General features: G+C 40.3%; 2 protein-coding genes across 2 annotated transcripts; one reads left to right on the forward strand and one right to left on the reverse strand.

Annotated features, from left to right (window-relative positions):
* The first annotated feature begins 209 nt into the window (after positions 1-209).
* On the forward strand, positions 210-17,036 carry shkbp1 (SH3KBP1 binding protein 1). Its single transcript, XM_072695308.1, has 18 exons — positions 210-393; positions 2,174-2,227; positions 2,485-2,530; positions 2,633-2,706; positions 3,030-3,088; positions 3,326-3,406; positions 3,510-3,677; positions 3,931-4,021; positions 4,654-4,844; positions 6,517-6,632; positions 8,708-8,795; positions 9,400-9,516; positions 10,266-10,436; positions 11,545-11,700; positions 12,475-12,571; positions 12,934-13,118; positions 13,322-13,448; positions 13,684-17,036. The coding sequence occupies exons 1-18, from the start codon at positions 344-346 to the stop codon at positions 14,279-14,281; spliced, it is 2,469 nt and encodes an 822-aa protein (XP_072551409.1). The 5' UTR covers positions 210-343; the 3' UTR covers positions 14,282-17,036.
* A 1,110-nt stretch (positions 17,037-18,146) lies between these two features.
* Positions 18,147-25,552, reverse strand: esrrd (estrogen-related receptor delta). Its single transcript, XM_072695309.1, has 7 exons — positions 25,494-25,552; positions 23,823-24,220; positions 20,861-20,977; positions 20,497-20,607; positions 19,975-20,136; positions 19,606-19,875; positions 18,147-18,391 (listed from the first exon to the last, which is right to left on the reverse strand). Exons 1-7 carry the CDS (start codon positions 25,550-25,552, stop codon positions 18,147-18,149), a joined length of 1,362 nt encoding a protein of 453 aa, XP_072551410.1.
* Between the last annotated feature and the right edge of the window lie 239 nt (positions 25,553-25,791).

The following is a 25,791-nucleotide window of genomic DNA, read 5'->3' on the forward strand; positions in this document are numbered from 1 at the left end:
AGTGATCATTTATACAGTAGGATACAACATAGCTAAACAAATCTATTGATTTCTCTATGAAACATCTACAGTGAATGAGCAGGAAAAGTAAGAAACTGAAGCAAAACAAAAATAATACAACCCTCAGTCAGGGTGTAGTTCCACCCGCGGCCGCTCGGGGGTGCTGCAGGGCGCGGCGGTAGTCGGAAGTCTGCACTGAAAGCGGAAGACTGCGTTCAGTGCAGTTTGGGAGGTGTTCGTGTTTGTGTTTATTTACTAATTTTGTGTATTTATTAAATAAATATAACTCTTATTTTAATCATAAACACTTCCTAAACATGTACCTGCTGTGAGCCGAGCTGGAATGGCGCGAGCTGCCGGAGAAATCATTCATTTAAACGTTGGAGGAAAAAGGCGAGTCCTGATTAATGTTGTGTTTTTAATCTGTTATAGATGAATTTCTTCTTCTGTCCGAGTTTTTACTCATTAAACACATTAAACATGCTGAATGTTCTCATATTATATGAAATAAGAGTGTCTAGTAAGTGACTGTTTGATTCAGTGTCTTTGATATTGTTGATATTTTGCATTTCTATTCAAGTCATCCGAAATCTGACTGACAGGACTTTTGAACTAATGTCCCGGTGAAGTTTACAAGTTAAACTTTATACAAATAAAATCGTGTTTTAGTTTCATCATATGTAATTTTATTAGATCCATAGAATACTAATATAGTCTGTTAAATCAATTGATAAATCTGAAATCTCTCATATTAATACCTTAGAGAGCTGAAGGCCTGACAGACAAAGGATGTCCTCACCTTTTTATAAAATATAGTATATATGGAAACCTAATCTTGGTGTGTGAACTTTTGGGTCACAGTAGAGATAGTTTGGAAAGCTCCGGGCCACAGTAAGTCATATCAGTACAACACTATGTAATGTGTGAACATGGACAGTGTAGCAATAGCACAGAACCAGTTGCTAAATGTGTGGAGTGGGAGTTTACTGGAGTAAAAGGGGTCACAGTAGGTGGGCTACTGTAGGTGGTTGTAAACGTCTGGGTCTCAGTAAAAGAGATGTTTATAAAGTTCTGTACTGCAATAAGGGGGGTTGTAATACTCTGGGCCACAGTGAGGGTGTTTGGAAGACTCTGGATCACAGTAAGGAGTTATTGTAAAGTTCTGTACTGCAATAAGGAGGTTTGTAAGGTTCTAGGCCACATTAAGAAGTGATTGATTGTAAAGTTCTGGGCCACAGTAAAGAGTGATTGGGATTGAGTTATGTATTGCCATAAGGAAGTTTGTAAGATTGGCTCACAGTGAGGGATGTTTGTAACACTCTGGGTCACAGTGAGGGATGTTTGTAACACTCTGGGTCACAGTGAGGGATGTTTGTAACACTCTGGGTCACAGTGAGGGATGTTTGTAACACTCTGGGTCACAGTGAGGGATGTTTGTAACACTCTGGGTCACAGTGAGGGATGTTTGTAACACTCTGGGTCACAGTGAGGGGTGTTTGGAAGACTCTGGGTCACAGTGAGGGTGTCTGGAAGACTCTGTAAGGAGTTATTGTAAAGTTCTGTAATGCAATAAAGAGGTTTGTAAGGTTCTAGGCCACATTAAGAAGTGATTGATTGTGAAGTTCTGGGCCACAGTAAGGGATGTTTGTAACACTCTGGGCCACATTAAGAGATGTTTGCAAAGATCTATGCCACAGTAAGGAGTGATTTGCAAAGATCTATGCCACAGTAAGGAGTGATTTGTAAAGTTCTGGGCCACAGTAAGGAGTGATTTGTAAAGTTCTGGGCCACAGTAAGGAGCGATTTGTAAAGTTCTGGGCCACGGTAAGGAGCGATTTGTAAAGTTCTGGGCCACGGTAAGGAGTGTTTTATAAAGTTCTGGGCCATGGTAAGGAGTGACTGTAAAGATCTAATTTACAGTAAGGAACAATGGTAAAGTTCCAGCCCACAGTAAGGTGTAAATGTAAAGATCTAATTTACAGTAAGGAACAATTGTAAAGTTCCAGGCCACAGTAAGGTGTGATTGTTAAAAATTCGGGCCACAGTAAGGTGTGACTGTAAAGATCTAATCTACAGTAAAGACAAATTGTAAAGGGCAACAGTAATGGGGATTTCTAAAGTTCTGGGCCACACTACAGTACTCATTTCTCCTTTGTATTATGTCTTTTTTCAGGTTCTGTACCTCCAAACAGACGCTGACATGGGTCCCTGACTCCTTTTTCTCAAGGTTGGAACATTTGTTCCCCCAATTTCCTCTCCAAATTAGTAATTTCCAGTTCCCACCACTATCTAGGACTTTCCCTGTCACACACTGCTACTAACGTTCACTCACTTTCTCAATAGTACACAAAGGGATACACACAAGTCTGGACTGTGTGTTTATCATGTGTAGATCCACCGATCTTGTAAAACTTGAAATTAAGCTACACTTTTTCAAATCTTAATCAAATATGCTCATAGAGTATTTACATTGTCTTTGTTTAGCCTCCTGAGTGGACGGATATCCACATTAAAAGATGAAACTGGAGCGGTAAGAGTTCTTTAACCCGACTTGTTGAATGTCTGGAGTATGTGTTCTCATATTACTGTACATGCGTAATTTCCTGCTTGCTTCTTTTTTTTTTGCTTTCAGATCTTCATTGATCGAGATCCTTCTCTGTTTGCCCCCATTCTGAACTTTCTGCGCACTAAAGAACTGCACCCCAGGTCACAAATACAAATACAACCTTTACACAACCTATATTCTTATTACACATGTAAGAGTTCATTCATACATTTTGGCTTCCCCGTATATTGGTCATGTGAAAAGCACTGTTACTTTATAATTGACCACAAAAATAATTGTTGTGATATGTGCAAAAGTTTGGACATCTGCATCTTAATTATCTTAGTAGGCCTTAGTTGACTCGTTAGGGCCATCATTTATCACTTCTGATCTGTGCCAGTAGATTTTAAGCAGTAAGTTCCACTTAGACTCTCTCAACAAGGCTCTTTCTGCAGCAATGGTGTAATTAACATGTCTGTTACAGGTCTATAGATGTGCATTTATTGATGCATGAAGCTGAGTTCTATGGAATCACTCCATTAGGTAAGACTGAGTGGAAATAACTATTGTATGTTGTTGTAAAATATGGATTTTGGATTAGAGTGCATAATTTGTAACTATATATTATTATTATTATTATTTAATTTGCACATTTTGAAATACCTGACAGGTGTTATATTTCACAGCACAGTTGTAATAGTAACAGTCCTCTTTCTGTTGATTGTATTTTGCATTAAACCGTTTGTGTATTTGTTTAATTTGTGTGTGGTCTCACCTCAGTGCGAAAGCTACAGCTGTGTGATGAATTAGACCGGTCTTCATGCGGCAATGTGCTGTTTAACGGCTACCTGCCCCCACCAGGTGAGCATTCGCTCTTTTAATGTTTTAGTTTAATTAAAAGCAAATAAAAAATTAATCATGTGTGTGTGTGTGTGTGTGTGTGTGTGTGTGTGTGTTTTATTAGTGTATCCAGTAAAACGCAGGAACAGACACAGTGTGGCAGGTCCTCAGTTTATGGGTGGTCGGGCCGGAGCATTGGAGCGAGCACCAGTCAGGCGCAGTAACACCATGCCACCCAACCTGGGCAATGCGGGCATACTAGGCAAAACTGCTACAGAGGAGAGAGCCACAGGTATTACCTTATCTTTACAGTTTTCAACCATACAGACTTCCAGATGCCTGTTTAGAAAACACTGCAACTACAATATTTAATCTTCCTACCACCCAAACACCACAGTACTTGGTGGAAGCATATTTATCACTGCTGATCTGTGCCAGTAGATTTTAAGCAGTAACCTTCTGTGTTTGACTGAATAAGTCGACTGTCTCTCATTCTGGAAGCATTTGAGTGAGGAGTGATCTGACACCCCCTCTTTACCCGTCAGGTCATGGTCCAGATCCTGGAATGGTGCGAATTGTCTGTGGACACCACAACTGGATTGCTGTGGCCTATGCACAGTTTGTGGTTTGTTACAGGTACTTCTGTATATTCATGTGAACCACACACTCATTCTGTAATACACTGTAGAAACTCTATTGTGCTCTGTAATGTTAATTCGATCCACATGGTCATTCTGACATGCTGTAATACACTACAGGAGGCGTAGGGGACACTCCGTAATACTCTGTAATGTGCATATGAGCCACACACTCAATATGTCAGGCTGTAATACACTACAGGAGGAAACCTGGTCATTAGCAGGTTTATTAGGACATTAGCACAGCTTTTATATTATAGCTCTGACAGAGTCAGTATGTAGAGATGAAGGTTGGTGTCAGTCAGTCATAGAAATTCATTTGTCAGTCACCACTTCACGTCAGTCAGTTCCACTAGAACTAAAAAGGTTCTCTTTTCATTAAGGGTTTATAATGGATCCAAAAGTGGTTCTTCTGTGGCTTTACGCAAAGAAACTTTTGTAGAACCTTTATTTTTAGACGAGATTTATTTCACAGGATTGGACTTTATATGTTAAGTTTTCATTTTTTCTTTTAATTTTAATGCATGGCTTTAAAAAGACAAGTAAGCCAAACGTGCATATTCATCTGTAACATATTGCATTTTTAAAGTGAAGCTTCCAACTCTGTTTGTATCTCTGTCTGTGTTTCAGGGTGAAGGAGTCAACAGGCTGGCAGCAGGTGTTCACGAGCCCCAGGCTGGACTGGGTCATCGACAGGGTGGCGCTGAACGCTAAAGTTATGGGCGGCTCGTTGGGCGACAACGACAAGATGGTTGCTGTGGCGTCAGGCACTGAGATCATATTATGGGCTATCTGTCCAGATGGCAATGGCAATGAGATTGGTATGGTCACGTTCCTACCTATTGAACTTTGGATCAGTCTGGAATTCTTCTAATAGATGTTAAGATAGACATTATTGATTTATTAAGGGGGAAGGGGTTAGTATGGGATTGGGATATTCAGCTTAGAACGGGACTCAACAATCAGTTTTGATTCCAGGAGTTTATCTAACCTGCTTCCCCCAGCACACAGCGTGTCTCTCAGCATGACACTGCACCGAAACGCAGCAACACCTGAGTTAATTAACTTACATTTTCCAGTCCTATCGGTGACACACTTGTGCTCATTGAAAAGACAACAAAATGAATCCAAAATGCTAAACGTTGTGCTCAAGATACACTCTAAAACACGCTAAAACAGCTATGTAAAATAAAACAGCTATGTAAAAAAACCTTGTCACATAACCTCAGTAGATCATTTATGACAAAAATCAGTGCAGATTTATGACTCTGTACATAAACAAGTCTGCCTTCATGAGGCTGGAATTATGCAAGCTACGGGTGCAGAAAGTAATTGCGGTGCTGTTTGAAGGTGGAATATCAGCTTCATGTTGCAAGATAAGGCAAACATGGCAAACTTTGTTGTTATTTTATAATGATCATTTCAAACGTTTTCATAAGTCAGGCTCAGTGAATACATGAATCGAAGGCATCAAAGTATCACCACAACACCACACCACTGGCCATAAAAATAATTAAAAAAAATTAGGATTCATGATCTGATCTTGTCTGCACAGTTACTGCCTGTTAATTCCCCCGCTGCTCTACAGATGACGTACAGCTGAGTCACGGTCACATTCTACAACTTACTCTGATCATGCCTACTAGCTCTGTTTAAACCGTCACAGATAGCAGGAACTTACTTTTAAAAGGGCTAATGGTTATTAAGTATGGCATAAACACCTTATAAATCACTAATACACAGTTATAACACAAATTAAACAGGCAACAGTGACTTACTACCTTTATTTGTCACATACTGGGTCATATTCAGCACAACTAACAATTAAATACTTTGCTGACTGTACGGTCACTTATAACAACAAGGTAAAATATAAGATGTAAATAATGCCACTCACAGTTGATGGTGGAATATCTAGGAAGGAAGAAATTACATGAACTGACTTGGTGACGCAACGGTGGCATTGTATTATGATACCATGCTGGAATTCAGTGATCTGATTAGAACAGCCCTTTCTTTCACTAATGTGTGTAAAGGCAGACTGCACTGCCTTTTATACACCTGTGGCAATGGGGCTAAACGAAACACCTGTCAATGAATGTCAATAAAAAAATACTTTTAAAATGTCTGGTAAAATATGCATGGGTTGATCTACTGTATCCCAATGTACTGTATCATATCAGGACATCCCTAAACGAAAATGTTAGTAATATTTAAAAAAAAAAGATGAACATGAATGAAGGCTGCAGCTTTTATCTTGACCTGTTTGTGGGTAAAGCTGTCCAGCAGACCACACACTGCAGTAATACCTGCTGCTGAGTGTGGAATCCACTCCTGTACAGTCTGTACTTCAATAAGCACTGATAGACAAGCCCAGGGGATAACACTAACCCTAATCTCTCTCTGTCTCTGTCTCTCTCTCTCTCTCTGTCTCTCTCTCTCTCTCTCTCTCTCTCTCTCTCTCTCTCTCTCTCTCTCTCTCTCACACGGCAGGTGTGTTCAGCCTCAATGTGCCGGTGGAGGCTCTGTTCTTCGTGGGGAATCAGCTGATTGCCACCAGCCACACGGGAAAAGTAGGAGTGTGGAACGCTGTGACCAAACACTGGCAGGTCAGTTTAGCTCAACCACTTAAAGAGCCGTATCACGAAAAAACACAGTGTACTCGCTTTTCTGTAATGAGTGTAATGTAGTGTGTAAACACTGTCAAAATGAACCAGTCAGTATACACGAAAAAACTACCCTGATAAAACAGACAGTTTTATATGGATTTTTTTTGTGATGTCTCATTATTGTCCTTGATGCTGAGTGCAATTAAACTCTCACAGTAATGGTCCACAATCTAGTATGAAGCCTTCCCTGGATAGTAAAGAACGTTGCTCCAAAAAAGCAGGGCAAACCTATTTTAATACCCTTGATTTCTGAAGAAACAATGAATGAGAAGGTGTCCAAATACATTTTTATCCATATAGTGTATGTCCACATAATAAGAATACAGCAGTCATCTGGCCTAATTCGCCAATATCGTTCTAAGAATTTTCTTCATGTTTTTGAGAAAAGTCCTTTAAAAAAATATACGTCTGTGTACGTCATGGTGTGTTTTTAAAACACGGAATTGTTCACATCTTTTTAAACTGAACAAATCTCACATAAGAAAACATTGGTGAATGTAAGAATCGTTGTGAGAACTGTTTAAGTGGGCTTTAAAAAGAAATGTCTTCTTAAGAATGATTGGTAAAAAAGGCTCATTGTAAGAAGTGTTCAGTCTGGGCTGCTATTTGAGTGAGACACAGTTTAGGGTAGCCAGTCACAACAGAGCTAATTTACATATACAGTTGCAATCATTAAATCAACCCAAATTTTTATGTAAGCTGTTTGCAAAAAAACAGTCAAACAAAAAACAATTTAAATATCTCAACACAAAATGCCACTCTTAATGATGACTACATGACAGGTGTGTTTAGCATTTAGTAGAGACCCATTAACTGTTATGACCTGCTGCAAACATGATGAATAGCTAGGCACCAGCTTCTGGCAGCGTTCCTGAGGAATCTTAGCCCGTTCCTCATGGGCAATGGCCTCTAGTTCGCTGATATTCTTTGGTTTGCTGCTGCAACGTCCTTCTTCAAATCCCACCAAAGATTTTCTATGGGGTTCAAGACAGGCGACTGTGACGACCACTCCAGAATCTTCCAGGACATGGTGGACTTTGAGGTGTGTATATGATCACTGTCATGTTGGAAGGTCCAATGACATCCAGTCTTCAGCTTTCTTACAGAAGCCACCATCATGCCTTCTGTGAGGAAGCTGAAGCTCGAGTGTCATTGAACCTTCCATCAGAACAGTGGGAGTGTACCTCAAAGTCTACCAAGGCTTGGTTTCAGAAGAAGTCCTGGAAGATTCTGGAGTGGTCATCACAGACTTGAACCCCATAGAAAATCTTCAGGGGAATTTGAAGAAGCACTCAAACCCAAGAATATTAGTGAACTGAAGCTCATTGCCCATGAGGAACGGGCTATGATTTCTCACATGTCTGGCTATGCACCATGTTTGCAGGGGCTGGAGAAAGTGCTTGTTCTATTGGTTGTGTTAAACTATTTAATTTGTTCTTGTTTAAATGGTTTATTTCAAACAGATTTAATTTACTAATAAACTAAATTTGCAATGGGGAATCTTAAACTTAATTTGCATTCATTTCGAATGGGGAATCTTTTGGAATGCAACTGTATCGTTCTAAAAGAAAAACTTTTACTAATTCTTACAGACTTATGACTTTAACAAGTGGACATCAGGGCAGAAATTCTAATTCTAAGAAAAAAGTAGATTGTGTGCTCTTTAAATGTTCAGTCAGTTCTAATAAGCAATTTAATTGTATATAGAAAACTTTTCCATTTACTAAGCTACAGACACAACGCTCTGTAGGATTCTAAAATGTAATCATGTTATTGTTTGTGCACATACCTCTAAACATGGGTCATGTTTGATATCTTCAGCACTTCACATCCCGTTTCTGTTCTGTGTATATGTGTAAATAGGTGGTGTATGTGTGTGTCTAATGTGTACACAATGTGAATGGTTTTGCTACTGTAGAGACCATCTTTGTAGACCCAATAAAGTGCATGTATCTATCTCTGTGTCTGTCTCACTGTCTGTCTGTCTGTCTGTCTCTCTCTCTCCCTCTCTCCAGAATCAGGATGTGGTTCCCATTAACAGCTATGACACAGCCGGCTCCTTCCTCATCCTCGGCTGTAATAATGGATCCATTTACTATATAGGTCAGTTTCGTTTCTGCACTGAGTGGTGGCTTTATTAGAAATACCTACTTAATAGCTCCACTGTACAGATGTACAGTTACAGGCTGTAGCTCATATATTACTAAGGTTTATCAGCCCGCCTCTTCTTTATTCATCACTGTTTATTTTCTGACCACAGGACCACTTTTGTGGAGGTATTATTTGCGTGGCAGTCCATTCTCAGCACAGCAGTGACATGGAGACAGTAGTACTGATTATAGTGTGTGTGCTGTTGGTATGAGAGCAAAAGGTATAGCGTCATGGCTGGGGTTTAAACGCCTTGGTGTCAGTGTTAGGTTGTGAGTGGGTCCACCACCTAAACATATAGAAACAAGGTCAACTCTGTGATCAGAAACTGATGGGTTTCTAATAAAGTGGCTGGGGAGAGTATGTTGTGTGTATACATCCCAGCTCAGTAACCGAATATGCTTTGAGGTAAAGGACAGTATCGTCTCTAGTGGTTGTAAGTGTGTATATTCAGTATAGGGGTTTGTGTGAAAGTGTGTAAATGTACTAATGTCTGTTTGTGTGTGTGTATACAGACATAAGTGTATACGTATACATGTGTGGTTGTGTGTGTTTGCAGACGTGCAGAAGTTTCCGCTGCGGATGAAGGATAATGATCTGTTGGTGACGGAATTATACCGAGATCCAAGCGAGGATGCCATCACGGCCCTCAGCGTCTACCTCACACCCAAAACAAGTATGGATCCAACCTCTTTTAGTGCGCACACACACACTTACACTGACCTTTCACACATATAAGTATTACAATAGTGCTACACACTGATTCCTCACACACACACAGGTTAGTAATTAGCCCAAAATAAGGTTAGCAGCTCAAATACATGCAACATTACAGCTAATAATAACAATAATAACAATTCTGTAATAGTGATGATTAAGAAGAGCAATCATGATAATGACCATAATAATGATGATAATGGTGATGATAGCAATAGTAATAATGATAATAATGACAGTAGTGGTTATCATAATAATAGTAATAATTATGATGATGATGGTAATAGTTTATGACACAGACAATAAAATACACGTTTCACTTTAACACATTCTCAATATTTTCTAAAACATAGTATTCTGGCTGTTAATTGATTGGCTGAACCACATTGCAAAATGTTCTCTAAACACACCCAAGAGCGCTCGCAGTTACTGAATTCTGTAGTAATACACTGCTGTCAATAGAGGAACCCTTGACTTTTGCTTGTCAACCACAGCCTATTGGTAACAAACAGCTTGAAATGATTATTTATTGTGGTTATTATTCATATTTTAGAATTGTATTAAAGTTTTATTGAAATATTCATATTGCAACCGATTTACAGCATCAGTAACTCACTGTAGGCTCATCTAACAACATAAAGACTACATTTAAACATAGAAGAAATAAAATAATAAAGATTCTTATATATGTATGTGTGTATGTATCAGGTGACAGTGGGAACTGGATTGAGATAGCGTATGGAACCAGTTCAGGTACGGTGCGTGTAATTGTTCAGCACCCAGAGACGGTGGGCTCCGGACCTCAGCTCTTTCAGACCTTCTCTGTGCACCGCAGTCCTGTGACCAAAATCATGCTTTCAGAGAAACACCTCATCTCAGGTACTACGACTTCCTCACGCACACACACAAACTTGCAAACTTAGGATCAAAACATCAGGGACAAATTGAGCAGATTTTTGTTGCATATTTAAAAGACCATAACATGATAAAACTGAATTAATTTCATTTTCGAAAATTACAATTCTTCGAAAACAGTTTTAATATAAAAGAATTTAATATGAACATGAATAAAGTCTGAAAACATACCGTTTACTCTCCAGTCCATATATGGTAACTAAGCTTAAAAAAGCTAATGTCACAAAACCAACACAGTTACACATCTGTTTAGCCGACAGCACCCACCTACTCTCCCATTCAGCTTGCTATTTGACTGGGACACATTGCTGCAGTTTGTTTATACGTGTGAGTATGCATAAAAAAATGGAAAAATGCAAAAAGAAAATGTTGAAAATGTATGTTTAAAGACGCAGTGACAAAAAATGTATAAGTTATTAGGGATAAAAAAAAACAACAAAACATTACTCTTTAACAACTAACCAAGTTTATTTAGAGTACATGCATATATTTGTTCCAGTGTTGGTGACAGTGTTAGCCTGCGAATATCATACTTTCTTATTTAAAGCAGTGTAATGTGTGATTTTACAAATCACACTTTGAGCACCCTCTCATGGACAGCTGCACACATGCATTTCTGGACAGTCTCAGGGTAAAGAAGCATGTGGACTAAGGCGATAGAGTAATACTACAGGATTTTATACTAATATGACCCGGGCTAAGCAGCGTTACACTGCGTTACAGCTCCAAGAAAAAAACGATTTGGCCTGGATTAGTCAGTGTACCATCAACATGATTCTGGAATGACTGTTTTAAGGTACAGTCGCAGCATAATGTTCCTGTAATTGAGTAGTGTCAGTCAAGACAAGAACATTTCAGAAGGTATTTTCAGTCTTTTGACAGGCGTTGTGGACACAGTTCATTCTTTATAACCCGCAGACACACTCTTGCACGCGCACCAGAAACTGTGAAAGCATATCTTGTTATTAAATCTGCTACACTTGTTCTGATGCCGGCGTTTTATTTATTTATTAAACACGAGCCAGTAGATGACGCGAGTGTGAGTTGACTTGACTCTATTTTGGGTGTGCAGTGTGTGCAGACAACAACCATGTTCGCACCTGGACTGTCACGCGTTTCCGAGGCATGATCTCCACCCAGCCCGGCTCCACCCCACTCACCTCCTTCAAAATCCTCTCTCTGGACGATGTCGACGGACATGGGGGCTGCGCTGCTGGAACCGAGATCGGTAAGCTGTCTGGAGTGCGGTAACAGTTATGCATACAACATATCATTGATTAAAGTTTTCGTTGGCCAACAGTGACTTGTGTCAAAAAAAAGTCAAAATAAAAGTCACTAAAACAAACACAGACTGTCGAAATAAAAGTCATTAATACAAACAAACTTGTTCTTGTTAACCCGAAAATCATCTAATCTGTGACTCAAAACCATGATCCGATGGTTATGCCACTAATTATGTGGCTTCTGACGCTGCCTAACTCACGTTTATCTAGAACGTGAACTAACTACTTCCTGTGTTTATTCGTTTTTATATATGCGATGTATGCTACAAGAATTGCATTTAATTACATCATTTTGTCAACACCTTAATAACAGCTTATTTGCTTGTATGTCTGATTATATGTATCACACATACAGTCAATGATTCAACTCCTCTGCTTTGACTGTAGCCTTTTAGGTGATGCTCTTATCCAGAGAGACTTACTCCTAGGTTAGTCCTATTACAGAGATAGGCCAATGTAGTGCTAGGAGTCTTGCCCAAGGACTGGTGTAGCCCAGCATAGACACCCAGACCAGGTGTCAAACTCTAGTAGCAGATTGTGGTGTTATCTGTTTGGTCACACCAGCCACCACGCTCCCATTCATGCAGCTCAAACTGGGTCAAACTAGGAGAATGCCGTAGAAATGTAGTGTTAATGGTTTATCATGTTAATGTGTTTACTCTGGCAGCACTCACGTTTATACGTGTTAATTTTTACACTGATTTATATACTTCTCTCAGGTCCTTATGGAGAGCGTGATGAGCAGCAGGTGTTTATTCAGCGTGTGGTTCCTGACACAGATAAACTCTACGTGCGGCTCTCTTCCAACGGCAAGAGGTGACACTTATGAACTCAGCAGATTCCACATTCAGCTTCCCTTCATGCTTTTGCTTCAGGTTATAATACACACAAAGCTGCCTTATGCAAACAGATCCAGACGTTTTGTTGCTCAGGGACTTTATTAAACACAATTTCATATTCTTAAGATAAGTCTTAAGATTCTGAACATACCTTAAGCTGTTTATCTGAGCTTAATATTATTTGTTATCAAGAACCCAGACATTAGAATACATACAAATAATCTTTGACTGCTGTGACCGCTCCCATCCAACACCTTTGAGAGAACATTTGAGAGTCAGACTAGATTGTGATGCTTTTAGAAGTCTGATATAACCAAACCTTCTCCCCCACATTGGCAGGGTGTGTGAGGTGCGCTCTGTGGACGGCACCTCAATCACTGCGTTTGTGGTCCACGAGTGTGAGGGCTCCAGCCGCATCGGCTCCCGGCCACGGCGATACCTGTTTAGTGGCCATAGCAACGGCAGCATTCAGATGTGGGACCTCACCACAGCGATGGAGATTGCTGGGAAAGTGGACATCAAGGGTGAGATTAAAAGTGTGGAAGGGTCTGTTTCACAGGACCACAGGACCCAGTTCAAGTTACAGCTAGCTCATCCCATTCATTGTGCCTACATATTAGCTTCTTTTATACACGGTTACACTATCACAGTTCTTTTTGAACTAGTGTGTGTGTGTGTGTGTGTGTGTGTGTGTGTGTGTGTGTGTGTGTGTGTGTGTGTTTTGCAGCTTTAGGTGGGCCTACTGAGGAAGAGCTGTTGGAGCTGTTGGATCAGTGTGATTTAGCGCTAACCAGGACACCAGACATGAGCCCAGCTGCATCCCTCACACACTCCACCCGCAACTCCACCTGCAGGTACTCTGTCTTAGTCTGCCGCCTTTATTTATTTATTTATTTATTTATTTATTAACTTTTTTTTTTTTATTATTATTATTTTTTTAGTCCTATCTTTTGAATCATCCAGGACAGGGGGTTGACCTTCAGTTCTAAAGCAGAGCTCTCTCATACAGCCATATTTTGTCCTCAAACACTGTGAACACTAACATTATTATTTACTGTTCCTCTCTCTCTGTTTTTCTGTGTCTTTTAGTCTCCAGTCCCAGCTGAGTGAGGGCAATCGTAGTGGTGTCAGTTCTGCTCGTCCTGCGATCCCCCACACTGGAAGTCTTCCACGTCAGGCCCCTCTTCTTCCCTTTAGCAGGCCGCGGGACCTGCCCTCTCACCTGGGCCTCAGCCAGTGCTCCCTGGCCAGCAGCAGCAGTGGCAGTCCGCATCCGGGCAGAGCGGTTCTGGAGAGGGACAAAGAGCGGGAGACGTTCCGCAGGGGCAGTTTCGTGGAGCGCTGCCAGGAGAGAGCCAAAAGCTCAGATCTAGCTGGAGCTGAGGGAGGTAGGCGGAGTTTAGCTGTGTGTAGTGAGTTGGAGGCGCGTTTGGGCCTGAGACCACACACCTCAGCATCTTCATTAGCATCAGCGTCGTCGTCGTCATCATCAGCCAGAAGACCTGTGCCAAGCCCCACCCCCTCTCCGTTAAGTCCAGTCCAGTCCCAGATGCCAGTCTCTCCGCGACGAGGCCCAGCATCACCGGTTAGTGAAGCCACGCCCCCTGAGACGGGTGCAAAACCGGAAAGCCCCTCTTCTCCACCACCTACCAGCCCTAAACCACATATGAATGAGACCAGCTTCTGATTGGCTGATTTGAAAGTACTGCAGCATGATTAACATTGTCATTGGATGATACACATAAAAGCCACAACCTAAGATGGGCAGTATACTGAAGCTCCACCTCCCTAACCTCCCTTAACAATATATGAATGAGCATGATTGACATTGTCAGTCACTGGGCTCTGAAGCCACGCCACCTGAGACATGGCCTACATTGAAGCACAGCTCAGGGCATGGCTTTACTAAGCATTGACTAACAGCGGATAGTGAAGCCATGTCATGAGGTGGGTCATGGTTTCACCACAAAGCCGAAGAGCAGGCTTAGTAATACTGCTTTTATAGGGCATCACTGGAAAAGCACTGTACAGTCTGGTTTAGAAGCTTTTTGAACCTGGGACCTTTCTAACCTCAGACAATGTCTTCCAGTACATTTAATGTAAGATGTGAATGAAGAATTCATTGCCTCATTTAATGCATGAAGACGAGTGAAGTTACATTGCATTGTAGCCACAATTTGGTGTTCCATTGACCGATCTTGAAAAAAATGAAAATACAGCTTTCTGTTCATTAGTCTGTAAACTGGAAGGATTTGTTAAATTGTACATTACTATGCATGAAAAAAACAAACATATTTCTGTTAAGACTAAAGCTTCTCCTGCCCAGGCTGAGGCTATGCAGTGCTGCAGCCAGATACTGTACATATACAGCAGATATTATATTGATAAATGCTGGAGCAATTCTTTAAAAGCTAAAATATAAATGTCATAAAAAGTGCTGGAGTTGAGTCTCCTATTATAAAAAAATGTACCAAGCTATTATTATCCACACAAAGTTACTGTTCACTCCCCAGTCCATATATGGAAACTAGACTAAAGCTGCAAAAATAGCCAGTTCTGAATTGTTTTTGTGATGCATTTACATACAGTATATCAGTCCATTCAGCCTACAGCAGTTTAGCCTTTTCCCATTATATCTACAGCAGTTTAGCCTTTTCCCATTCAGCCTACAGCAGTTTAGCCTTTTCCCATTATATCTACAGCAGTTTAGCCTTTTCCCATTCAGCCTACAGCAGTTTAGCCTTTTCCCATTCCATCTACAGCAGCTTTTTAATTGAGGCGCAAAACAAAGTAGAGCTCACTTACATATCAGTCTTAAAAGCCTGTTTACTTCTAAAGAGAGGCTGGAAAAATTGCATGAACGGAATAGGACAATTATTTAGGCCTTGAAAAAATAAAGAAAATGCAAGGCAAATGTGGGCTATGGGCCCTTTAATGTTGACACTGGTGGTAGATGCTGGTAAATCTCAGTGCACTTCATGGTGTGTCCTATTATCATCCCATTATCATTTTTGAAATGGGCAAAAAAAATGTGGGCTTGGTCTGCACTGTTGCTCAAATGCTGGACTGTTTTGCCCTGTATTGGATACACTGGATATACACTGTTGTTACCTGCATTACCTGTGTACAGGTAACAGTAGGTGGGGTGTGGATGTTGTTCCACAGGTAGCTCCTTTTAGTTACACTGATTATGGTCTGGTCTGGAATGAGGGCTGGTCTAGAATTACATTGCCTGCCAAGGTGTTGATCATGTTTTCTTTGCTGATTTGCATTAACTGAGCATGTTAATATTAAAATAAATAAATTTTGTTTTATGGCAGTAGTCCAGCATCACCTAAGCACACAGCTCTCAATTATTTATTTACAGAATTTAAATGTCAAAAGTCAGATGTCTGGAACGCTTGGCAGGCAGTGTAGCACTGAGCTAGAGGATATTGAATGTGTTTGACTCATACACTGGAATGGGGGTGGTGTGTTTACCTTGTTGTGATTTGAAACATTCTTCTTTATTAACACCTGTTGTTGCAACGTTAAATACCAGCTCTACCCCACTTGCTGTTATTTTGGATGTTTTTAGTCAGACCAAAACAAGCAGCAGTAGTACACTTCACAGCCAGGGGCTTGTCGTTAAAGGGGAACGCAACTGATTTTTCTAAATTCAGAAAGATGTGAGTAAGTTGTTCAGAGTGGAATTGCTGTAAAAATGTTTGTCTTTAGAGAAACATGCCCAGTCAGAATTGTTGACGGTGGTGAATGGAATCGGATGTCTGAATCTCTAAAAGCTCCCTCACAGAAAGTTATTACACCATATGGTTATGAATATACTGCCTGAGGCATGAGACACTGTTTTGAGAAGATTTTGGGTTCAAAATTTGTTTCTTAAAATTGCATATAATTAAAATGGTGGAGGGATACATACAGGTTGTTGTGCAGCAAAAAAAATTGTACAAAACTTTGCCACTATTTTACTTTCTTTAGTATTCATTCAAATATAAAACTCGGAAGAGGCGTAAAGGTTAACTGGTGGGTTTGGATAGTAAATAGTAAATAGAAATAGAATGGCTGTATTGGCAGTATGGCTGTGTTGTGTTGTAGTCATGCTGGCACATAGTTTCGTTCATCACCGCTGTAAAGAAATTTGAGTCGGCAAGTTTCTCTACAATGAACCACATTTCACACCAAACCCCACTCTGAATCTCAAACAGTGTTATGTAGAGAATTCTGAAATCTCAGTGGAACTTATGAAAACTGTTTACTGCAGTGGAATCAAAGCTTTTGCTAACCTGTATCATGAAAATATGAAAAGTGTATGCATTTTTAAAAATCATAATAGTTTTTGATTGCATTGAATATTTTGTATGGTTTGTTTTCCATTGATGTCCATGTAAAAGAAATGAATGTTGTTTGTTCATTTTGATACATTTTGTTTTGACAAGAATTACTAAACAGTATATAAACATTTGAATATGCAAATATTGGTGGTAATCATTTGTGGTTTTATTTTTTTTTAATACCTTTTAAAACTCATTAAATTAGCTTTTGTATGGGATTAACAACACAAGACACAAACGTCAAAATTGCAAAAATAGTTTATTTACATATAAATAGCCAAAATGCAAAGCATATTAAATAAATTAGACAATAAATAGTGAAGCTGAAGGGTTGTGGCATGACTATACTGTCGTATGGATACCGTTTCTGATGCAGCAGTGTTATTTTTTTGTGTGTGTGAATTAAACCATCAACCTAAATCCAACACTACAATTAAATCTAATTCATTCCACTGACAAAATAATACCTAAACAGTCAAATTGTAACACGGCTTAGAAAATAAATTAGTATATAGTTACTGCTACAAATTATTAGATTTTTATATAAATTAAATACGAAATTTAAATTCCCTCAGTTTTGTTCAAGTTGCAGAGGAAGTAGCACTTTGTTGAAGCCCTTTCAGTGCTAACCCTGGAGTGCCCTTGGAGTGTGTATTTTAGTGTTCTCCAACTCCAACACACCTGATTTAATTAGTCAGCTGATAAGCAAGCTGTTCCTGAGCAGGGGTGTGTGTTGGTGCAGGAAAATGACTATATACTGTAATAATAAATAATAATAAATAATTCCCACTTGCTTTTAAAGCAATATTGACAAACTATAATTGATTCAAAACTTTCTTTATCATAATAACATATCATATGAACAGCCTCTTGTGTGAGTTATCTGCCAATTATTTGTGTGAACAAATCCATTAACCTTATCTAAACACCCTATTTGAGTTGAATGCAGTTGGGGCACCCCAAGATCCAGTACTAGGCCCTGTTTGATTTTGTTCCTCAGCCTGCAGGGGGAGCTCAACATGGATGAAATTTTAGTTTATAAACTTGGATAACTTCCAGTTCTTCTGCATTGCTGTCCTTTGCCCTTACTCTGGCCATGTTAGTTAGACCTTTCTTAAGCTGCACTCCAAAAAGCTCCCTTTTTTCACTTGGTGCACTATGTGATGGTTGTGCCCCATGTAGTTCACTATTTAGGGACTAGGGAGCCAATTAAGACCCAGTCTAAATTTTGGCGTCCAGCATCTCCAGGAATAGCTTGTGCATGGGAATGTGCCCCTCCATGTGCAAGCGGCAGAAGCACTGGACTGCTTTCTGGGCGGTCTGTCGGAGCAGCGGGAGGGTCATCAGGAGTCGCCCGGCGCGGTGAGGTTCAGAGGGATGCTGGATGCTTTCGTAGTCCTGCAGGGCTTCGTGGAGGCCGTCCTGAAACCGCAGCACTGCGTCCCCACTCTCCACGTTCTCAGCGTCTGAAAGGGAGAACGGTCGGTTGTGGTCAGACCATCAAATTTACATATTTCCCACAGATGTAGTCCAGTCACAAAATGCTTAGAGCTTCTTCAGTTCTGGATTAGCAATGTGTAAATTCAGCCAACTGTAATAGGCTTGCTGATGTGGTTTGTGACACCGCATGAGATACTATAGTCTAAAAAATCCGGTCCTCCATCTGCTGCTACAATTTACTGTGCATATTGTAAAATGAAAACTTATAAAAAAAATAATAGAATAAAGCTAGACTATAGGGTATGGCAAATGAGTAAACCATATATAGGACACAGCAAGAGAGTAAACAAGTTAACAATAATTAGGGCCTAATGGGTTTGTGTAAACTATAGTTTACTGATATGATATAGACTGATATTTATAAGTAAACTATATAGGGCATAGCAAATGAGTGAACCAGTGATTAACTATATTTATATATATATATATATATATATATATATATATAATAGTGAGCTTTTGACCATTAACTATATATAGTTTAGTGACCTACTATATAGGGCATAGTGAGTGAGTGAACAAGTGAATGATTCAAACACAGTTGGGGTGAAACTTTGGCCAAGGTTGCGCTGACCCTCTGGCTGTTTGGGTGAAGGCCTGTTCAGGTGTTAAACACACTCTGTTGTATTTGCCTGAAAGTGTGTCAGATGCCACTGTCCACCCATTCATCCCCCTATTGTTGCTTAATGGACTGAACAAGGACGTCTGTTCAGTTCTGTCTTTAGAGCGGACACAGGAGCAATGGTGTTTCCTCCAGCCACACACCCTGCAGGCTGAAGATGAGGCTAATGGGTTTAGAGGTCCTGCGTTGGAGCCTGGCACTGAGGGACTGGGGATTGAACGGATTTATTGATCCGGCTGTGGGCTGAAGCTGCTCCTCACTGTTCTCCTATTGATTGCCTTTTCTCTCACTCACTGACTCTGCGGCCGCTGACAATGAATTAGTAAGTGTTTCAGTAACGAAGAGATGGATTTTGGAGGGAAAAACACTGAGGGTTCCCCAAACAGAGCAGGATTACGGAGGCACTGAAAAGTTACTGAATACACGTAGCACAGTGTAGTATAGTGAAGTATTAAGCCAGCACTACTTCAATGAGTTTTACCCAACCGAAGTTAGAAGGTCAGTTTAGCTCCAAAACACTGTTCTGACCACAACAATATAACATTTATGTTGATGTACCTGAGTTGGCGAGAGCCATGGCCTTCAGCATAATGGCCTCCTCCTGCCTGAGGTTCAACTGTTGGTATTTTTCAGTCAGGTGTCTCAGGGGAGTGTAAAGGTCCAGCAGCCCGGCCGCCCGTGCCTGGGCTTCGTTCAGCCGCAGATTGTCCGCAAACTGAAGCTCCTGGGAACAACCCTGAGACCGCCACACCACACATAGCAGCAGAGCCTCCATCCAGCCACTCTGCAGAAGCGCCATCTGATCCACCAGAGAGAGCGCGGAGAACCCTAAACCCCAGACAGGTTGGTGATGATACACATAAATATATATATATATATATATATATATATATAATTCTATATCTTATTATGAGCTGTGTGCCATACCTGGGATGTGTTTTGCCCAACCGATCATGACCAAAAGCTCCCTGTTTAAAAGGTCACATAAGGTCAGCAGGGTGTTGAGATCCGTGTTCGAGGTGGATGGGTCAGGGGACGCCCGCAGTGGAGTTGGTTCGGACACCAACAGCTGGGAAATTACCTTATTCCCTGAAAAAAGTGCCCATATATTAATTCATCATAAAGAATACACAACATATAGTGTCCCCCAACCACATACCTGCAATCACTGACCACTTTATTTGATTAAAAACCCCTTCCTTAATAGTGCACTATACAGATGTACTGGACATTTTCAGACAGAGCTCATTTGTTGTAGCTCATAGTTTATCAACGCCCCCCCAAAATACCCACACACCCATTACTCACTGTAGAGTCCAGTTATTATTTGTTTAGTGGTCCTGTATGAGTGTATCATTCACAGTCTGTAAACCTATGAGTATCCCTATATAGTGTTTCAGATAAGACTGAACTAAATTTAAGAAGTGAAAGGTTTTGTGCGTTACTTACGGACAGATTTCATTGAGTGTGTGTAGGGGGTTTTGATGAAGACGGACAGGCTGGACTCCACTCTTCTTTTATACTTCTGCCTGCCTCCTCTTACACGATCCATACGCACACCTGCACACACACATTAATACAGTACTCAGCAACAACACATGGCATTTGAATATCTATTGATAGATAGATCAACAAAAGTAGTGATTTTACATCACTGTTTATCAACTGTATCAACTAATCAAATCAGATTCTGAGATTTCATACCAAACTGAATAATTGTAGACCCTCAATCTTTTATTAAAAAAATAAAAATAAAATAATTGCAAAAGATAATTGCATTCAGTTGTTGTGAGATTACAAATTTAAAGCTCACCCTCTCTCATCATCCCGGCTCTCAGACACTTCTGGAAGCGGCAGGCCTGACACGCTTTCCTCCGTCTCTTTGTAATCTCACACTCGTTGACCACCGGGCAGCTGTACTCTATGTTTCCTGAAAGGTTACATAAACACACTTTCAGTAAAATCACTTTAAGAAAGAAAGAAAAACAAAGCTCATACAAACATGGTAGCATGGCTAAAACACATTAGCATGTGTATATATGCAGAATGCTGACTGTTGGCTAATCACTTTCAGACACTGTTAAGAACTGTAGCAGCTTGGTTGTTCTCCTTATGTTGAATGTTAACGCTCGGCCATTCAGATTCATTCGTTCTTAGAAACTGTAGCTTTTTGACCGAACTGTTCTGTTTTATTTATTACAGAATTTGTGGGTGAAATTACAAATGCCAAATCAGGGCTGGGTCATCAGCTGTAACACGAGGAGCTTTGTTAGAAGATAAATCTGTGTGTTTTTATTAAAATAGTGTTTTTTTTAATTAACCATGTGTTGTTAATAAACCATGTCAGGGAGTCTGAAACTCATGTCAGTGATTTTAGCTCAGAGCTGTGTTACAGTCAGCACAGTGAGAGTTCACACAGCAATCTATAGAAACCCAGACAGTGTCTGTATTGATCTAACAGCGTCGCATAGCTTTATAACCACAACCACATCAGAGTGTTAGCAGCTTTCAAGACAAAGAGTATTGATGAGTGTCAATCGCCCAATAATGCCTGCATGCGCAGGCCAGGCTGTTGTGTTTTTAGAGAGTGGGGGGAGGTTAATCAATGACCTTCACTTAAAATAAAGCCTCCCAGAAGAAGAATCTCTGGGATTAAGGCCTGTACTTTCCAGCTGCAGCACTTCATCAATATATTGATAATTCCTCACATAGTATTAAGAATTAATGTCTGATATGCCCACGGGCAGCGCCATCGCCATTGCCATCAAGTTTCTGCATTAGTTTTATTTAAAAAGTTGACTACTTCAGATGGCCCTGTTTATTTACACACTAATGCTGGAATTATCACACATTGCTATATAGAACCATTTTTTAAAAACGTGACTAAAAGAGCTAGTTACAACAGGTTCTATATGACAGATGTCTTGTGCAAAGGTTTGTATACCCTGTTCCAGTCACAAGTGTTGTTGATTTTAAGTGAAGGTCATATGCAATTTGAACTTGATTTTCTGAATTTCTCTGTATTTGGTGGTGTGTTCCTTTGGCCGCTCTAATGAGCCCATGCATTCAAGATGCTCGGTTTCTACAGGTAAAAATTCTGAAACTCTGTTCTTTCCATCTGAATCTCAGACAGTGGAGGCTCTGTCAGACTGTCAGAACCCACCGCATTGCTGCTTCGGACAGTCATTTGATTATAACAGCACACTGAGTCTTCACACGAAAATCAATCCAGCTCGGCATCAAGCTGGCAGAGCCCTGTTTGAAGCTGAGTATTGATCACTTCATTAATTAGGGGGGCGACGCTGTCTTGAACCCCCCTCTCTCTCTCCCCATCACACACCACTGCTGCTCAGGTCGGGTCCTGCCAGATTTAATGCACTGACTGACTGTCACATGTTCAGGAACACGCTGACTTGGATTAGAAATCTGAGTTTGCAGTTGTGTGCAAATGTTTGTGCACCCCTTCTCAACTTCTGCTCTTAGTGTAAATAGGTATCGTCCTCTACAGAGACACTTCTGCACACTTTAATGCAGAACCACTGTTTCTTTTTATGGAATTTAGCAGATAAAGAAATAAATGAAACATCAAATGGGAACGAAAACGATAGCCTGTGAGAACGGCTTGAAAGAATAATAATGCATTTATTTAATACAGATTAATTATCATTCTATTATTATGAATATTATATATAGATTTATTTGTAATATAACTGGATATAATGAACATTGTTGTAGGGGACAGTGAGTGCGTTATACACTGTGGGAAAAGAAGTCACTCCCAGCTAAATATGAATCGCCAACCCTGGCTGTGCAGGTCTAGCGCCTCACCACTACGCCACTGAGAAGCTCAGGTGATGTGTGGAACTACAGGGTACCAGATACCAGTCACAGGTTATCCCCTTTGTCAAGGTGTGACCAAACTCAGCTGTCTCCTCTTAAATACAGGAGAGCAGCAGGTGCACCAGATTGTTGCTAGTATTTTGCAGACCGATAGCACTTTCCCCGCTGTCGCTTTCTGGCACAGGCTGACCCCTTACAAAATATGTTTAAAATCTGTTAAGTTCAGTAAATAAATAGAAATTGTATCTAAAAATGTGTCTAAAATGTTTTCTACACTTGTTTAATGGTTCTTCATATATAAAGGAAGACTTTGACTGTGGTTATTTAAAGAACCCTTTCTCTGTTGTTACAAGTCAAAGAATCCTTTTCTGAACTACAGAAAACAAGAACATTGAACGTCTGTGCATCTGTGAAGACTAGTTAGAGACTACTGCCCTAAAGAACCTTTCAATGGATGGTGGTTCATCCAAATGACAGAGTTAACTTAAACAGTGCGCAGGGCACTAAATGGTTTGTCAATTAGGAAGAGGAATTCCACCAATGTTTCTAAATTCTCGGCGTAACTCTGTGTTTGAGATGAACTCATTCAGAGTTGGGTTTGTTCAGGGACTATTTTTCGCCGCACAACACTCTGAATATATCCCTCCATCATTTGAAAGATATGAGATTTAGACCCAAAATTCTCAAAACTATGGTAACTATGTATTCATAGCCATGTGGTGTAACAATTTTCTGTAAGGGAGCTTTTAGAGGTTCAGATGTCTGCCTCCATTCATCACCACTGTAAACAATTCTGACTGGGTGAGATTCTTTAGTACAGAAAGTTTCACACCAACCCCACTCTGAATGACTCTGTTTACATCATAAATATATAATTATGCAGAGCATTTAGAAAAATCTGTAAAAATTCCTCTCTGACACATAGCTTTCTTCACCTTGAATGGTCCTCTTGAAGAAGGCCTTGCAGGCTTCGCAGGACGCCACGCCGTAGTGATAGCCAGATGCAAAGTCTCCGCAGACCAGGCAAAGGCGCTTGGGTCCGGGGTTAAGGTTGGGGATATAGTCCCGGTTGAGGGCGGGGTGTGCCTGGGCCGTTATCTGCAGGCTGTGTTCCTCTGTGGCATAGTGGGCAGGGTTAAAGGTGGCTGTGCTGCTGGAGCTGGGCGAGTCCGGGTCCAGAGAGTGACCCTGAGAGAACAGGCTGTACGCACTGCTGTCTGAGGTGCTGCTGGGGCTGAACGGGGCTGTAAACGGGGGGCTGAGGGGGTCCGCCTTAACTGTTAACTGTTCCCGTGGAGATGGGGGGTCATCAGTGGACGAAGTGTCCAGCAGACTGTCAATCAAAACACAAACAAACAAAAACTCTTTTAGGTACTATGGCTGTAGGTCTCTGAACTATTCTGTGAGTCTTTATAGTGGAAGGCAGCGGTGGGAAAATACCTGATCTGATCTGAAGGTGATCATTTAACTGCTTTGATATTTTGCAAAATTTAAAACATCAAAAATCATATTTCATTATTGCAGCAGTGTATTCAGTCCTAAATCATACAAGAAGAATCAAACCAAATGAAATTATAATGAAATGTGAAACCACAATTAGATTATGCCCCTTTTTATTGCAGAAATGGTTCTTTGAAAATAACAGTAGAACCCTTTTAAAAGGTTGTCTAAAGTACCATCTACAAGAGTATTTTCTTCTATATCAAAAAACATTTTAGCACTGAAATGGTCATGAGTCATGATTCTACACAAGACCCTTGAAGAAGAGTATTTCTTTCATTTTTTTAAATTTTACATTGCCCGAGACTATTATTATAATTGTTTGGAATCAATTTTAAAATCGCCACTATACTCACCACAGTCATATCATGATTTTATAGTTTTTATAGCTGACTGAAACGAAACATCATTCATCAGTCATTTATAGTTTATGCCAAGGTTTGTGCACCCCTGTTAAAATCTTATTTACACTGGTATTTTTCTAATCTCTTAAATTAAATACTGTTAGTAAACAGTACATGTGTGTTAAAATGCCCAAAAATGAATTTTGTACTTTGTACTTTGTACATCAAAATCTCCATAAACAGTACAACATAATTTGTCACACAACTGGATGCATATTTAAAGGTAAAAGTGTATGAGTGAGGTGTATGAGTGAGGTGTAAGTGACAACAAACTGAGCACAAATCTCTGGCAGGTACAGTCGGCCGACAAAACTAATCAGTCCGTAAAACACCAATAGAGTTTTGGGATGCCAGTTTGGGATTTTAAGCGCTGTAACTTTTGTACATGTGTAAGTTTTGTAACTTTAAAGCACAGCCTTTCAATCAATAGCCAGTTTAGGAATGTCCAGGTTTGCTTAATTAAATAATCAATTTACATATTTTTATTCTAATATATTCAGGTCTTAACAGTGGTGTTCACCCATTTAGGGGCTAAATGGAAACATTTAATTGGCACATAATAAAGCTATCATCAGTAATAAATATTAGTAGAGTACATGTATATTTTTAAATAGTTCTGATTATTAATGGTGAATTTGTGAAGAAAGTTAACTTTCTGGAGTTACTTTTTTGCTGATGTCTGAAGTGGCTTCTTTAACATACCTGTTTTGCTGGCTAAGGAATGGAAAGCTGTCAGTCAAGCAAAACTCCTTCAGCTCCATCTTCCAAATCCACTGAGGAGAGAGAGTGAGAGAGAGTGAGAGAGAGAGAGAGAGAGAGAGGGAGAGAGAGGGACAGGAGTGCTGAGACAGTAAAGCCAGCCCGCTGCAGCTTCAGGCCTATTTAACTGCTGAACTCTAAGGGGGCGGAGTCTGGAGCTCTAATCCACACACAGGTACAACCCTTCTTTTGTTAAATCCTCAAACACTCACACATGTCTAGAGAGAGAGAGAGAGACAGA

Source organism: Salminus brasiliensis, chromosome 13 (assembly GCF_030463535.1).
Source record: "Salminus brasiliensis chromosome 13, fSalBra1.hap2, whole genome shotgun sequence".
In the NCBI taxonomy this organism is placed as follows: domain Eukaryota; kingdom Metazoa; phylum Chordata; class Actinopteri; order Characiformes; family Bryconidae; genus Salminus; species Salminus brasiliensis.

Coding starts and splice junctions, on each gene's coding strand:
- esrrd (XM_072695309.1), bottom strand. CDS start 25,552: ATGGAGCTGAAGGAGTTTTGCTTGACTGACAGCTTTCCATTCCTTAGC. Junction 20,978..23,822: donor CTTCAAGAGGACCATTCAAG/GTGAAGAAAGCT, acceptor GTAACCTTTCAG/GAAACATAGAGTACAGCTGC. Junction 18,392..19,605: donor CATGGCTCTCGCCAACTCAG/GTACATCAACAT, acceptor TCTCCCTTTCAG/ACGCTGAGAACGTGGAGAGT.
- shkbp1 (XM_072695308.1), top strand. CDS start 344: ATGGCGCGAGCTGCCGGAGAAATCATTCATTTAAACGTTGGAGGAAAA. Junction 6,633..8,707: donor CTGTGACCAAACACTGGCAG/GTCAGTTTAGCT, acceptor CCCTCTCTCCAG/AATCAGGATGTGGTTCCCAT. Junction 9,517..10,265: donor CTACCTCACACCCAAAACAA/GTATGGATCCAA, acceptor TGTATGTATCAG/GTGACAGTGGGAACTGGATT.